The 13,815-nt window shown below is 64.9% G+C and overlaps 3 protein-coding genes across 11 annotated transcripts in view; all 3 read left to right on the top strand.

Annotated features, from left to right (window-relative positions):
• Positions 1-2,875: 2,875 nt before the first annotated feature.
• Positions 2,876-8,826, top strand: PRR35 (proline rich 35). Of its 3 annotated transcripts, none has more exons than XM_036460357.2 (3): positions 2,876-3,509; positions 6,524-7,659; positions 7,975-8,826. In XM_036460357.2, the coding sequence occupies exons 2-3, from the start codon at positions 6,563-6,565 to the stop codon at positions 8,591-8,593; spliced, it is 1,716 nt and encodes a 571-aa protein (XP_036316250.1). In that variant the 5' UTR covers positions 2,876-3,509; positions 6,524-6,562; the 3' UTR covers positions 8,594-8,826. The 3 variants fall into 3 exon arrangements, with proteins under 3 accessions (XP_036316250.1, XP_045426279.1, XP_045426278.1); XM_045570323.1 differs by lacking the exon at positions 2,876-3,509 and adding an exon at positions 3,880-4,181; XM_045570322.1 differs by lacking the exon at positions 2,876-3,509 and adding an exon at positions 4,203-5,821.
• Positions 8,827-10,613: 1,787 nt separating this feature from the next.
• NHLRC4 (NHL repeat containing 4) lies at positions 10,614-11,677 on the top strand. Its single transcript, XM_036460164.1, is given in 8 exon segments — positions 10,614-10,697; positions 10,904-10,967; positions 10,970-11,197; positions 11,200-11,256; positions 11,259-11,294; positions 11,297-11,407; positions 11,410-11,451; positions 11,454-11,677. Coding segments are annotated over 8 exon segments (846 nt in total).
• Positions 11,678-13,376: 1,699 nt separating this feature from the next.
• PIGQ (phosphatidylinositol glycan anchor biosynthesis class Q) overlaps positions 13,377-13,815 on the top strand; it is a 28,488-nt gene continuing 28,049 nt past the window's right edge. For all 7 annotated transcript variants that reach the window (XR_006739517.1, XR_006739518.1, XR_006739519.1 and 4 more), the window contains exon 1: positions 13,377-13,508. The gene's annotated coding sequence lies outside the window, so the exon portion shown is untranslated. The remainder of the gene's footprint in view (positions 13,509-13,815) is intronic.

The following is a 13,815-nucleotide window of genomic DNA, read 5'->3' on the forward strand; positions in this document are numbered from 1 at the left end:
CTGCCCCGCCCCTCCACCCTGCTGTGGGGCCCACCCCTCCCAGCCTTGGCTCCCTGAGGCCACCTCGAGTGGGCAAGGTGGGGGGAGTGCTAAGGATGACCCGTGCTCTGGGCCCCAGGGGCGTGTGACACCAAGGCTGCCATATGTCCCGGGGCTCATCAGCGTGTGGGTGAGCGAGCCATGCCATCACCCTGTGTGGTGCTGACCCCTCTCAGAGTCTGTCCGACCCTGCCTGGGGCTCCCGCTGCCCCACCCCCATTCCTCTCTCCATTGGGCAGGCTAACTCAGTCCCTACCCCTGCCCTAGTGTGTGTACCCTGAGGGGGCGAGACAGGCCTACTGAGCACCGTGCCACCGCCCTGCCTTCCCTGGGCCCCCATCCCCTCTACCCCTACACCCCGCCCCCAGGCACACATACAAGTGCTAGTGGAGGTGACAGGCAGTGGGCTGTGGGCAAGAGGGGCAGAGGTTAATGGGCGAGATGAGCTCTGAGGGCAGAAGGGGGCTGTGGGTCCCCACACCACCCTGTTCCAGGACCCGCTGAGGAGAGAAGGCTGCTCCCCAGGACCTGGTGCCAGAAGCACCCAGAGACTAAGTCAGGCTCCACCTCCCATTCTGCACCTGAGGGCACCGAAGCAAGGGTTTCAGGACTCGGCAACATGGGGACCAAGCCCCGTGCCAAGGAGACAGCCAGCCTCCCTGGGCCGGTTTACCCCAGTATGTGGGGTGAGTCCCACTGGGCAGGTTATCACCCACCCCCACAGCCCACTTGGGCGGAAAGTGGGACAGGCCCCAGGCACAGTGTGTACCAGCTGTGCGGGAGCAGCTGTGCCCGCAGAGCCTCGAGCAGAAAGCACAGGGTGTGGGGGGCTGGCACTGCCGTCCTGGCCTCGCCCGGTCTCGGGTGGTGGGGATGGCCATCTTTGCACCCGATGGACTGGCCTGACACACGCCAGGCCCCTGGGCTGCGGCTGCAGCCGAGCTCCCAGGGCCTCCCCCACCACCCCAGAAAGCCCCTGCACAGACCCCTCCTGGAAGCCTGGAAACATACCCCTTGGGTGCTGAGTCCCCCTGGAGGTGCTGCCATCTCCTCTCACCCAAATTTCTGGCGGGGGAAACAGCCCCAACCGCAGCCACCATGGCTGGTGCTGAACTCACTTTCCAGGCCACCTCCTCCTTTTCCCAGAACCCAGTCCGAGTCTCTTCTCAGAAGGGGGGGGGCTTGGTCACCTGACTTCACTGGCCTGTTCTTCGTGCTTCGAGCAAACTTTCTAATCCAATACCTTTCCCTCCCCTGGATGATGGCAACAGCCTCTAGCCAGCCCATCCCCTGTGGAGGCAGCTGTGGCCTCTCAAAGGGGTCAGCCAGTGAGGGGCAGGGAAGCACAAAGCTGGTTCTGGGACCATGTGGCCAAGATCTGGGGTCCCCACTCACACTGTCTCAAGATGACCTGTGCCCACTGCCCTCTCCGGGCAGCGCCTGTGGTGAGGGGCCGGGGCCCGGCTGGGCACAGCAGGGTTGGGTTTGTGTGCACAGAGCAGGCCTCCTGGCCCCCGCTCTCCACAGGACTGCTGGCGTGACGGCGGCTCAAGCTGTCTCCCGGCCCGGGGCTGCCTGCACGGTCAGCTGGTCAGCCGGGCCAGGCCAGGCCGGCAGCGGGGGAAGCTGGCATGCCGTGCCACCCACAGCAGCCCTTCCTGCGCCATGACTTGAGGGGGAGAAATGGAGCACCCCAAGCTGCATCAGGGAAGGTGGCACTGGAGCAGAAGGGAGACCGACCGGCTCGCTCACCCTCACATCAGTGCCTTCGCACTGGCTGCCCCCCGGACCTCGGGACTCTGTTCCTTATGAACGCGTGTGGGTTGGACAAGGACACCTGTGCCAGTAACTGGGCCATGGCCTGTCACCCTCCTGCACAAATTGGGAAACTGAGGCCTGGCTCACAGGGCCCAAAACATGCTAACCTCTGGATCCAGTTCTCTCCGGTCCTCTTTTCCCCATTCGAGATGGGACACCCAGAGGCCCCTAGGGTACTCCTTCCTTCCCCTGCGTACTCCTGTCCCCCAAGCTGAGCTGGGGGTACTCCAGGAAACCTGTCGCTGAGCCTACAGGGAGAGCCAAGTGAGCTCTCACAGGGCCCTCTGTGCCCCCACGGAGCCAGCCCGGAGCGCACACACCCCTCTGGCTGCAGATCCCACTCGCAGCCTGAACGGCACCATCTCACGCCTCCGGGTTGAGGCACTTCCTCCTGAAGGAGGCAGATTTGCTGGGAGAAGCATGGTCTGGCTCTGTCCTGGCGTGTCTGTGTCTATGTCCAGATGGAACTGGCTGCCCAGGTGAACTTCCCTGAGGACCCAGCTGAGAAGTAGTGGGACCCCAGACTTAAAATCTGGTATCTTGGGAAATAATGTGGAAGCTGGTACACCCTGGGTGGGGCTGGGAGCACTCCGGCCATGGGGACATTAGCGGGGACCATGGCGGGTCTGTGGATACACAAGCCTCTCCCTGGCCTCCCCCTTCCCATCCTGGGGCCCTCCAGCAGCGGAGAGGCTGCAGACAGAAGGTGGAGGGCCCGGCTGTACCATCCTCCTGGGGCACCTGCCAGGGGAGTGAGGAGTCCGGGCTCGGACTGGAGGAGGTAGCAATGCTTTCAGGAATTGGGGGGTGAATGTATGAGCCAGTGGGAAGGGCAAGGGTTTGGGGGTGCAGATCCATTCAGCCTCCTGTTTGGAGCAGAGGACACAGCACTGGAGGCAGAGCTGGCCAGAAAAGGAATCTTGTTCCACTGTCCCCTCACTGGGCTGGGCCTGTGCCCTCCTGGGCTGGGCCTCAGCACCCCCCTCCCCCAAGGCTGGCTCTGTTCCCCACAGCACCCCCTGTCCTGGGGCTTGGCCCCTAGGCCCTGGCTCAGGCAGGCAGCTGTCAGGGGCCAGAGCCCTGCTCTGACGGATGAATGCTGACGGCCCCTCTCCAGGTGCCCTCGCCGCTGACACCCCATCACACCGCTGCGGGGACCCCGGGAGACCTGGCCGCCTCTGCGCGCACCCCCGCGGCAGCCTGCAGGCGACGGGGGGCGGGGACGGTGCCAGGCGCCCCGCATTCGCCTGTACACCTGCGCCTCCACTCCGGCGTCTCCGCGGCGCTGCCCGTCCGTCCCCGGTGGTGCCGCCGGTGTCACCGGCCGCCGCTCCATCCCGGAGTCCCCGGCGCCGCGGGGAGCTGGCCAGGTCCCGGCGCCCGCCGGTGAGTGCGCGCAGGGGCGGCCGTGCGCGGGGGGTGGGGGACAGAGGGGCTGGGAGAGCGGTCACCGGGGGCGACCGAGGGGAGACGCCACCTGCAGCCGCTCCCCCCCGCCCGCCCCCGCCGGTCCGCGTTGGAGGTCGCAGCGCCCCCCGGAGCCCGGCGCGCGGCGCACGCGCGGCCGCTGCTGCCGCCAACTTCAGTGGGTGCGACCGGCGTCGGGGAGACCCGGTCGGTCGGCGGCGAAGGCTTCGGGGACTCGCTGCCGAGTGAGTGACCGCAGACCGCGCGGGGGGCGGGGGTGGGGGGGCTCTCCTACCATCGGGCCTCAGTTTCCCCCGCGGGAGTCCGTGTCGCTACCCCGAGAGCCTGAGCCGGTGTCGTGTGGGGTGGGGTGGGGAGGAAAGGGTGCCGAGGGGGAAAGAGCGAGAAGTTTCTGCCTGATCCTGGGGGCGCCGCGCAGACTTCCCGGAGCGCCGCGGGCTCGGCTCAGGCAGGGTGGGCGCAGCTCCGGCGCAGCTGGCCAAGTCCAGGGCGGCGCGGGCCCTGGCTGGGTGCGAGGGCAAAGGGGTGGCGGGGTGGGGGAGTGGCGGGGTCTTGGGGGGGGGGGGGGGACTCCGGGAGTATCCCAGACACTACTTTCCCACTTCCCAGCGTCCAGGCTCCCGGCACCAGGATTAACTGGGTGAAGCAGCCCCATCCCAGGGCGCCCTCCAGGGTGAGGCTGGGGAGGCTAGGGGGAGGGAGTTGGGGTCTTAAGGAGGAGCCTGCTCACCCCCTCTGCCCTACACCTTGTGGGGTGCTCCCGAGTCCCAAAGGGGCGCAGGATGGGAGAGCTGTAATCCCTTGGTGGCCGCTCCAGGAGCTGCTGTCCCTGCTCGCCTCCTGGGGTGGGGCCTCCTGCTCCGCGCCTGCCCCCAGGTCTCCCCAGACAAGGAGAGGTTAGTGGGATCCGGGTGTCTGGGCTGGCACAATGTGGGCGCAGGCTCCTCTGGAAGCATGCACCCAGTCACGGGTTGGGACGTGTGTGCCAATGAATGTGCCTTTGGATGTATGTGGGTACGTGCTGGTGTCTGGGGGGGTCTCATGCCTGTGCACAAGAATGCCGGGTGGGTGTCAGGCCTCCTCTGGGTCCCTGTGCAGCCAGCAGCTGCCGGATGGGTCCCGGACAAGCCCCCCACTTGCTCCTCCTGAGTCCTGGGGCCCAGGAGGATACCCCCACCCCGCCCCCGAGTCCAGGGACTGGGCTGGGAGGTGAGGTGGGCGGTGGCACCAGGCAGCACAGCTGTGTGGCTCCCAGGGCTGGGTGATCGATGGCCCCAGCACAGCCGTCTCTGTCTCCCCAGCACACATGCCCATTTGTCATCTGTATCTTGGGGGGCTGGGGGCTGGGGGCTGCCTCTGCACCCACCACTACGTCCTGGGAGCCCTTTCCTGGTCCCAGCCCCCTCCTCCCAGCCCCTCACCCCTTTTGGAGCCCCATCCCCTCCCGGATGTAGACACCCCAAACTGCTCCCCTCATCTCTGCTCACCCTGCCTCCCATGTCCCGGCCTGGCCTGTGCTAACCCCTCTCAGAGGCCTCCTCCCGTGGGCAGCCTTCTCTGCCTCCCTGGCTGTCCCCGTAGTGGGGGTGCTCACCCGGTGTTGGGGAGCAGCAGACATGCCTGCCTGCCATGTGCAGAGCCCGAAGGCCGGCAGGGAGAGCAGCCTGCTCTCTGCGGCTGCCCGGCTGCCCCAGCCCCTGCTTACCCCACGGGCCCTCCCTGAGCCCTGGGAGCAGCAGGAGTGTGTCCGTCCGCATCCATGAGAGTGTCTGTGACCATGTGTGCAGTGTGCATGTATGCATGTGTGTGTGGGCACATTGCACCTGAATGTGTCTGAGTATCTGCTCACGCCCCGCCTGCGCTGTGAGTGCATTCACATGCAGGTACCATGTCCACACTGAGTGTGGTGTGAGTCTTGTGTGTGCTTGTGCCCAGAATTTCGGAGGTCCACTCTCTTCCCACTTGGCCCAGCGGTGCAGAGGCTGTCCCTCGGGCACTGAGAGCTCGGCTAGAGCCTCACACACAGTGCGCCACACTCCCCTCACGCCCCGCCAGGCACACGCCAGGGTGTGGGCAGCCCAGGTGGCAGCCCAGATGGAGGGCAGGACGGCTCGGAGGGGACACGCAGGGCATGGGGGGAGGAAGAGGTCTTGGCCGAGCTCGGCCATGCAGGCTCGGCTGATGCCTGCCCGCAGCCACCCAGATGGAGCCCGGCTGAGCAGGTGGCTGTGCCGTGGGGCCGTGCTGTGATGTCCACGCCCCCCAGCCTGGCCTCCGCCGCGTGAGGCTGACCCCCTCGGAAAGCTCGAGTGCCCGGCAGAAGCACACACTCATGCGTGTGCACACAGAGGCTCAGAGCCTTCTGCCGGCTTCTTGTCTCGGTGCTTTTCTCTCAGCTTCCCGGCACAGGCAGGGGGTCTGTGGAGGAGTGGGACAAGGAAGAGCTGATGCCCGCCCCCCCCCCCGCAGGACCAGGCCTGGCCATACTTAGCTCCTTCCAGTCACTCACCAGTGCCCGCTGGGCAAACAGAAACAGGTCTGGATGGAGTCACCCCAGACCTGGGCCTGCTGGGGGCTAGCTGGGCCTGAGGCAGAGATAACATACCAGATATCTAGTTAAACTTAAATTCCAGGTGAACAACAAATACTTTTTATAGTATGTTCCAAATATTGGCTAGATTAAAAGACATATTTGTCGTTTATTTGAGTCAGATGTAACTGAGCATCCTGCATTTTTTTGTGTGTGTTTTTTTTATTTATTTATTTTTTATTTTGTTAATCTACACCCAAGGATATTTTTCCCATAGATATTTTAGAGAGAGTGGAAGGGAGGGGGGAAGGAGGTAGAGACAGAGATAGAAACGTCGATGTAAGAGACACACATAGATTGGTTGCCTCCCACACCCGCCCCGACCGGGCAGACATGGAACTTGCAGCCCAGGTAGGTGCTCTTGACCAGGAATCGAACCCGACACCCTTCTGTGGGGGCCGACGCTCTAGCCACTGAGCCCCACCGGCCAGGGCTGGACATCCTGCATTTTTATCATCTGCGCCCGGTGGCTCTAGAAGTGTGGGTGGAGAGGGGCTGAAGGGTGAGGTGGGGAGGGTGTTCTAGGTCCGAACTACCTGTGTGGAGGCAGGGAAGCCCAGGCTCAGGGAGGAGGCCATGCCATGCCCGGCTTCTACCCCTGGCCTCTGGGGGCCGACGGAGGCACTGACCGAGGCCCCTTGTCTGCAGGTGGCCATGGTGCCGCGGCCGGCCCGCTAGCAGGCTGCCATGTCCCGAGAGGTGGCAGGCTCATGCCGCCTGGGCTCCGGGGCGCGGGCGCGGGCACGGAAGCCCAAGAAGCCACACTACATCCCGCGGCCCTGGGGCAAGCCCTACAATTACAAGTGCTTCCAGTGCCCGTTCACCTGCCTCGAGAAGTCGCACCTGTACAACCACATGAAGTACAGCCTCTGCAAGGACTCCCTCTCGCTGCTGCTGGACTCCCCAGACTGGGCATGCCGCCGTGCCCCGGCCACGCCCCGGCCGCTGGAGCCCGCCACGGACTGCCCCCCTGACCCCACAGACCCGGGCAGGCGGCCCCGAGCAGCTCGGCTCCCAGACGCTCCCGCCACGCCCGACCTCGTTGTCACTGACCTTCTCTCCCTGCACCGCTGTGTCGGGAGCCCCAAGCCAGAGGCTGAGGGGTCCCCAGGGACACCTCCCCCTGCAGCCAAGGATGCCCACAAGGGTGTGGGCCTTGGAGGGCTGCTGGCCGAGTCCTGGAAGCCAGGGCTGGGCAGGGGCCCCAGGAGCATGGCTGTGGCAGACGCAGCCACAGTGGGTCCGGAGAGCAGCGTCCCCTGCTACCCTCCGCCCGCCTCCAGCGAGCTCCCTGAGGCCCAGAGCCTGCAGCTGTCCCTGCTGGGCGTCAACTACCCTCTCGGCCCCAGCCTCTTTTCCTACCTGGGGCCCTCCCTGGCCACAGCGGCCCACATGCCCTTCCTGGGCTCAGCCAGCCCCCTGCTCCCCCCAGCCTCGGCCTTCCCCGCCCTGCAGCCCCTAGAGCGCCCCACCCCTCTCCCCCGCCTCTATTACCCTCTGCTCCTGGAGCACAGCCTGGGGCTGCCGGCAGGCAAGGCTGCCGCCCCTGCCAAGGCTCCTGCTCCCCCCAAGGGACCCCCCGGGACTCTGGCCCCCGGGCTGTTAAAAGTGCCGATGCCTGGGCTGGGGGGGCCCTGGGCCTGTGGTGCCCCCAGGGGCCCAGGGCAGGAGGGAGGGCTGGAGCTGGCTGCCCAGAGTGACCCCAAGAGGAAGCTGCCCCCAGGGAGCAGGCTGGAGCCGCCGAAGGCTCCCTCCAGCTCGGCCAGCTTTGGTTCCCAGAGCAGGTAGGTGTCAGCGTTCCCCAGGCGTGTTGAGGGGTGGGTTGAGATTGGGGGGAGGGGGGCTGGGCCTCTGTTCTGACTTAGGGTCCGGGAATATGTGCTCCAGGCCACGAAAGGACACTGAGACCAGAGAGCCAGTCTGTCTGTCCTCCTGGGTCCCGGGTCTCTAGGCCAGGGAGACAGACTGCACAGGGAGCGCGCGAGAGAGAGTGGGGCGGAGGCTGGGGGAACGGGGGTGGGGGCGGAGGCTGGAGGCTGGGGGAACGGGGGCGGCGGGAGGGAGGCAGCACCGCCTTCTGACCGGCTCCTACTCCCCAGCCTGCGGAATGGCCCCTCGGTGATTCTCTGGCCGGAGGACAAAGAGCCAGGCGCCCCGGACATCCCGCTGCCCCAGCAGCCGCCGGGCCTGGTGCTGGGGGGCCCTGGGCACGTGTGTGAGGACCTGACCCGGGCTCTCGGCGACTATGCTAGGGTGGAGCAGCGCCTGGGGCAGCTGGCACCTGCCAGGGGCCTGGCCCCGCGGCCTCTGCGGGAGCAACTGGGCAAGATCCGCAGGGAGCTGCTCACCATCCGCCAGGTGCTGGAGCAGGCCGCGCGGCCCCCAGACATGCCGCTGGACCTCTCGGTGAAGCGGACACCGCCCAAGGTGCCCGAGGCGTCCTCGGGGCCCTGGGAGCAACCGGAGCCGGGTTCTGTATTGGCCCAGGGAACCCCTGAGCCAGCCAGGATGCTGGGCCCCGCGGGGGCGGAGCCTTTCTCTGGCCATACCACCAAGTGTGAGGCTGACTCCAGTGTCCCGCCCCCGGGGCTCCCCCTCCCAGCCCCCGATGACCCTGTCATTCCCGGCAGTAGCTGGGGCCCCCGGGGCAGGGTGGGGGGCTCCTGGCCTCCGGAGGCTGCCTCTGGCCTGCAGAGCTCCCCAGGGGCCGAGGTCTGACCACAGTTCCGAACAGACAGAGCCCCTTCCGCAACCCCATGCCCACCGCCTGGCACCCTGCCGGCCTCCCTCCACCCCGGGGCTGAGACCCGGGGCCTGCCCAGCATGCCCGAAAACATCCCCCCGCCACCACCACGGCCGAGGCCTGTCCCTGGGGCCACACAGGGACAGCAGAGAGTCACGGCTTCTTCTTGACCACAGCTGTGGACATTAAAATAGAAACCGCCTTCACACACCCTGTCTGAGCCTCCTCTTTCCCTTGCTGCTCCACTGTCGCCCTCGGAACACCGTCCCACTGTGCAGATGTACCAGCCACGGGCATCTGGGTGGGCAGCGTCCTGGGCCGCCCTGCCAGTGTCCACCTCCAGATCCTAACCTGCTTCCTAAGACGGGGCCCTCCCCAGAGGGGCAGAGTCTGGGGACAGAGCGGGGGGGCTTTCCATCGGAAGGGGCAGAGCGAGGAGAAGCAGGTGCACGGACCAGAGCGTGTGTCAGCACATCGGTGGTGGGCAGGGCCTCCAGGCATGCCTCCAGCCCCTGTGTGCCTCGCAGGGCAGCCCGAGCGTCAGACCCATGCTGGAGGCTGCTCCCACCGCAGTGAGAAGGTGCTCCCCACATTCTGTGGCCCAGGGCTGTTTGCCCAGCATGGCCTCCCCTGGGCCCCTGCCAGCGCCTGCAGCCATGATAGGCATCGGGTGGCCTTCACAGCTCGCTGCCTCCCTCCCGGCCAGACTCGCCTTTCCCACAGGCTGGGGTGGGGGTGGGTAGGGGGGGGAGCTCCTCAGGGGACCCTTGGACCCAGCTAATCACTTCTCTCCCTGGGAGTTGGCCCTCTCAGGAATAGCCCCGAGGAAGGCAGTTCCTGCCTGCGCCCGGCTCCCCCGAGCTGGACCAGCCGGGCTGGGGCCAGTCGGAGCAGGACCTGTGGCTGCCCCATTAACCGTACCGGGCAGCAGATAGCATCGGCCGCCCTCCCCACCGGGGGGCATGAAGCGCTGGTGACCAGAGTGGGGTGCAGGCCAGCCAGGCGGGGAGAGCTGTGAGTTGCAGACAGAGGCTGACCCTCCACCTCCAGGGGCTTCCCAGAGGAGCTGCAGGGGACCGTGGGCTGGGTTAGAAAGTGTCCAGAGAACCCCCAGGTCCTGAGCCTTGGGCCTCCCACCTGCGGGTGTTGTGTCTGCTGCTCCCTGATTTCTCATCACCCACAGGGCAGACAGCCTGTCCCTGTTCGGGAAGATCACCCAGCTTCACCGGCGCAGAAATGGGAACAGAGGGATAGGACCCAACCTGCCCATTCTAGGGGCAGGGGACAAGATGGACCCCTGGAAACCCTCCACCTGGCCCTGGTCCTGCTGGGGGTCGGGGTGGGACCGCTTCATCTGCAGATACTTGCTCAGAGCCCTCTGAAGAGTGAGCCCTGACATCGCAGAGGGTGTGGGTGTGGACGCTGTGGGGCCTCCCTGGGGAGGGGCTGGGTGCGATACCCACGGGTGGCATCCAGCCAAGCAGGGGCAGTGGGAAGAATGGCCCAGGGGCCGGGGCAAAGGTGCTGAGGCAGGAATGCGGCAGCCCTGGGAGTCCCTGGGGTTTGGCAGCGGAAGCGAAGTGTCAGGACTCCGTAGGGCCCATGGCTTCTCTGCCCCCTCCTCCTTGCCCATGTGGAGGTGGCCCCTTCCACTCCCTCAGGCTGCTGCTGAAGCAGGAGCCCCTTCCTGCCAGCCTCCCTGGGTAAGGGCAGGTGGGGAGGTGGAGGACAGGACCCTGGCCTCATCCCTCCAGGGACTGTGTGGTACCAATGGGAAGGCTTGGGCTGTCCCCAAGAAGGGTCACTCTCCCTGCCTACAGGAAGGAACGGTTCCATGGGCAAATGAGTTTGAGAAGCATTCTTCATCTGTTACCCTCACCCCCATCTTGGGACATCTGAACGCCCGCAAGCTCATTCAGGTCTCAGAGCAAAGCCCACAGCAACCTTCATGGTCCATGTCTCCCAGAACTGTATTCCACGCATCATGCTGGGAAAATGGGACCTAAGACAGCTGGCTGCTGGGTTTTCGGGCTGAACCAAGCTCAGGACCTGGTGGAACTGAGTTTGAATCGAATCCAGGTCCATCACCTCCACCCCCTGCCTTCACTCCTCAGTTGCCTCATCTGGAAAATCAGAACACCAGCACTGCCTGGAAGGGCACAGGGAACTGAGGCAGCCGCTGCTCGGCACACTGCGGGGCACGCTTTCTAGCAGCCCCAAACTCGGCCCAACCATGGTGACTTGCTGGCACACCCACCTCTGGCTTCCTGCTCTTTCCTCACCAGCTGGCCAGCTGCCCCCCAGGCCCTTCACTCACTCTGGACCGTCCTGGAGACTCAGCTCACTCCTGGCTCTCAGGCAGATCCCGGTGCCTGCAGGGCTGAAGCGGGGCCCAGGGTCTGTACTGCTCCCTGCTGGCCTGCTCTTCCTGACAGCTGGAGCTGCTCCTGCATCCACGTGCTCGACCTTGGGGGACTCTGTCTGCCACCTGTCCTGCCGGTGCCAGGGAGGACATCTCTTGGTGCCAGAGGATATGGCTGTGACAGGTGCTGTGCTCATGGTGGTCAGTGAACTTGTCCACAGGCTGTCCACACACTCCAGCACACTTCCCAAGTGCCCAAGGAACTGGTGATGGTGGGCACTTCCTGGCCCCTTGGAGGCTGGCTGTGGATGCCCTTGTTGGCTTTCTGGAACTGCACAGAGCTCCACAGGGGGACCCACTTTGGAGCTGCTGGTCCCAGCCTCTAGGCTGGGTCTGGAGGGGCTTTGGTGGGTGGGCCTGGGGTTTTCAGGGGCTTTGTTGTGAGTGAGAAGTTTGGGGATGCTTAGCTGTTCTGTTGGGTGTGCCCACTGATCTGGAGGGTAACGTTATTGTGGCAGACAAGCAGCAGTGTCAGGTTAGCGCTTTCCCTTGGGCTAGGACACCCATCTGCATGGTGTTTGAGGGACCAGGGATGCCCTTGGGCATGGTCTCTGGGCCCCAGAGCCAGCTCATGGTGATGACTCAGGTGGACTCAGATGGCAGCATCCCCCTTCTTGTGCATGGGCCCAGCCCTTAGGCCTCCAGACCACCATGAGAGGTAGAGTCCAACAGCCATATCTTTCTGATCCTGCACATTTGCTGAGGACCTAGTGGGCCACGCCCTGGGCTGGCCTCCGGTCTTCTCTTGGAGAGAATTCAGACTTTGTCAGCAGCCACAAATCAACGGCCTCCCAGCCTCCAAAGCTGGGTCCTCTCCATGCCCCAGGGACTGTGTGGTACCAATGGGCAGGGGCTTGGGCTGTCTGAAGAAGGGTCATTGTACCCCAGAGTTCACTGTGCCCCAGAACTCACCACTCCTGTGTCCACTCAGGCCCTGGCCCTCTGGCTCGGGGGCCCAGAAGGCCTGAGCTTTGGGACCAGCAACTGAAGCCTGGAGATCTTTGGCGTGTTGGACAAGCTGCTAGCACTTATCCTGGCAGGATCTCCCACCAAATGCCCTACTCCTGGTCTCCTAATCAGTCACAGGCAGGCAGGGAGGGTGCGGCTGGGCTGGGTGGCCTGGGCAGGGGTGCGGCTCCTCATAATCCCCATCCTCAGAGACACCCCAGGTTCCGAGCCTCCTGCAGCCTCTCTTGGCCCAGCTGAGGTAAGGGGAGGCGGAGGAGGGGCTGCCCTGGGTGTCACATGGCTGGATTGGGAGCCTTTGTGGCCCTGGCCACTTCTCCCATGGGAGACTCTCACAGGCTGGCTGATCATTCCTTTTCTCCTCTGTAAACCAGGACCAAACAGCTCCAAGTGCCTGGGTGGAGGTGCTGGGAAGGTTCCAGGCAGTGGTCAAGTCTAGGAAAACTGGGTCCTGCTACTTAAAAACAGCAGGGAAATGAGGCCCCCAAAGGGTGTGAAAGTGGGGGTGACTGAGTCTGATCCCCAGACAGGCTCCTAGTGCCAACAAGAGGTCTTCAGGGAGAGGGGACAGTGCCTGCTCCTGCTCCTGAAGGCTGATGATGGTGTGCTCCTGTCTATCACCAGGATAATTGGGGTCTATAGTTTTTAGGCCATTCACCTCTGATAAAAGTTTCCTCCATACATTGAGCCCCTGGGGGTGGCGGCATTAAATGGGTCAATGTAAAACATGTGCAGAAGCTGCTCACTAGTTGTTGCTACTGGTGTTAGGGTGTTATACCCCAGAGCAGAAGAGGCAAGGAACACTCCTGAGATCAGATCAGATGGCTGATGGTTCTCCCTGGCCCAACAACTTCCTAGCCCACCTGTCTCTGGGGCGGGGGAGGGGGTGGCTGAGATACCAGTGTTCCAAGGGGCCAGCCTGGGGCTGGGGAGGCAGCTCTTTCTGGAATTACACATAGGGCATAGGTGCCCTTTCACCCTGGGAAAAGCTTGGGTCCCTCAGATGAGAAAACCCGCGGAGGTTCAGCAATGTGGGAAGGTGGAGGAATTGGAAGGCAGGGGTGTTGGGGTGCTGCAGATGGATTGGGGGGGGCACAAGGACGCTGGTGGTGGTGGGGCACAAAGGCACTGTTGGGGGCCACAAGGATGCTACAGGGAGGGACAAGGACGTAGCGGGGTGGGGAACAAGGAAGCTGTGTGGGAACAAAGACGCTTCGAGGAAAGAAAAATAAGGAAACTACGCGCGCCTGCTCCGGGCTCCGGGGACAGGAACGTTGCACGCGCGGAACGCTCGGGCAAGGCCCGCGGGCAGCCCGAGCGCCTTTGAGGAACGGACCGTCGCGCGGCAACGTGAGGAGCCGGCGGAAATGGGGCTCGTGCCCCGAGGCTCCCTACGGCGGGGCTGGGGACTGCGGCTGCTGTCGTCCGCTCTGGCCCCCCCAACGCAACCCCCAACCTCATCCCGAACCCACCGCCCGAGGGCACGGCTCCCGGGGCCGCCGGTGAGCATTCCCGGGGAGGGCTGACGTCCGTGCGGTGTGACCTTGAGGAGCCCCCCTCCCGGGGCTGTGGGCCCCAACTCCCGGGTCGCGGCCGGACCAGGCGCCGGCGAGGGAGCGAAAGGCGCTCCCGAAGACTTCTCCCTGCCGGCGCCGTTCTCTGGCCACTCGGAGCCTCTGTTTCATCCTCAGTAAAATGGGGACGCCACCGGCCTGGGACTTAGGAGGGCAGGGAGCGGCCCCACGAGCTCCCGTCCCCGTCCGCCTCCAGGAGGCCGTTTCCGCAGACCGGGTGGGTTTGGGACCGGGC

This window comes from Pipistrellus kuhlii, unplaced genomic scaffold, assembly GCF_014108245.1.
Source record: "Pipistrellus kuhlii isolate mPipKuh1 unplaced genomic scaffold, mPipKuh1.p scaffold_m20_p_31, whole genome shotgun sequence".
In the NCBI taxonomy this organism is placed as follows: Eukaryota; Metazoa; Chordata; class Mammalia; order Chiroptera; family Vespertilionidae; genus Pipistrellus; species Pipistrellus kuhlii.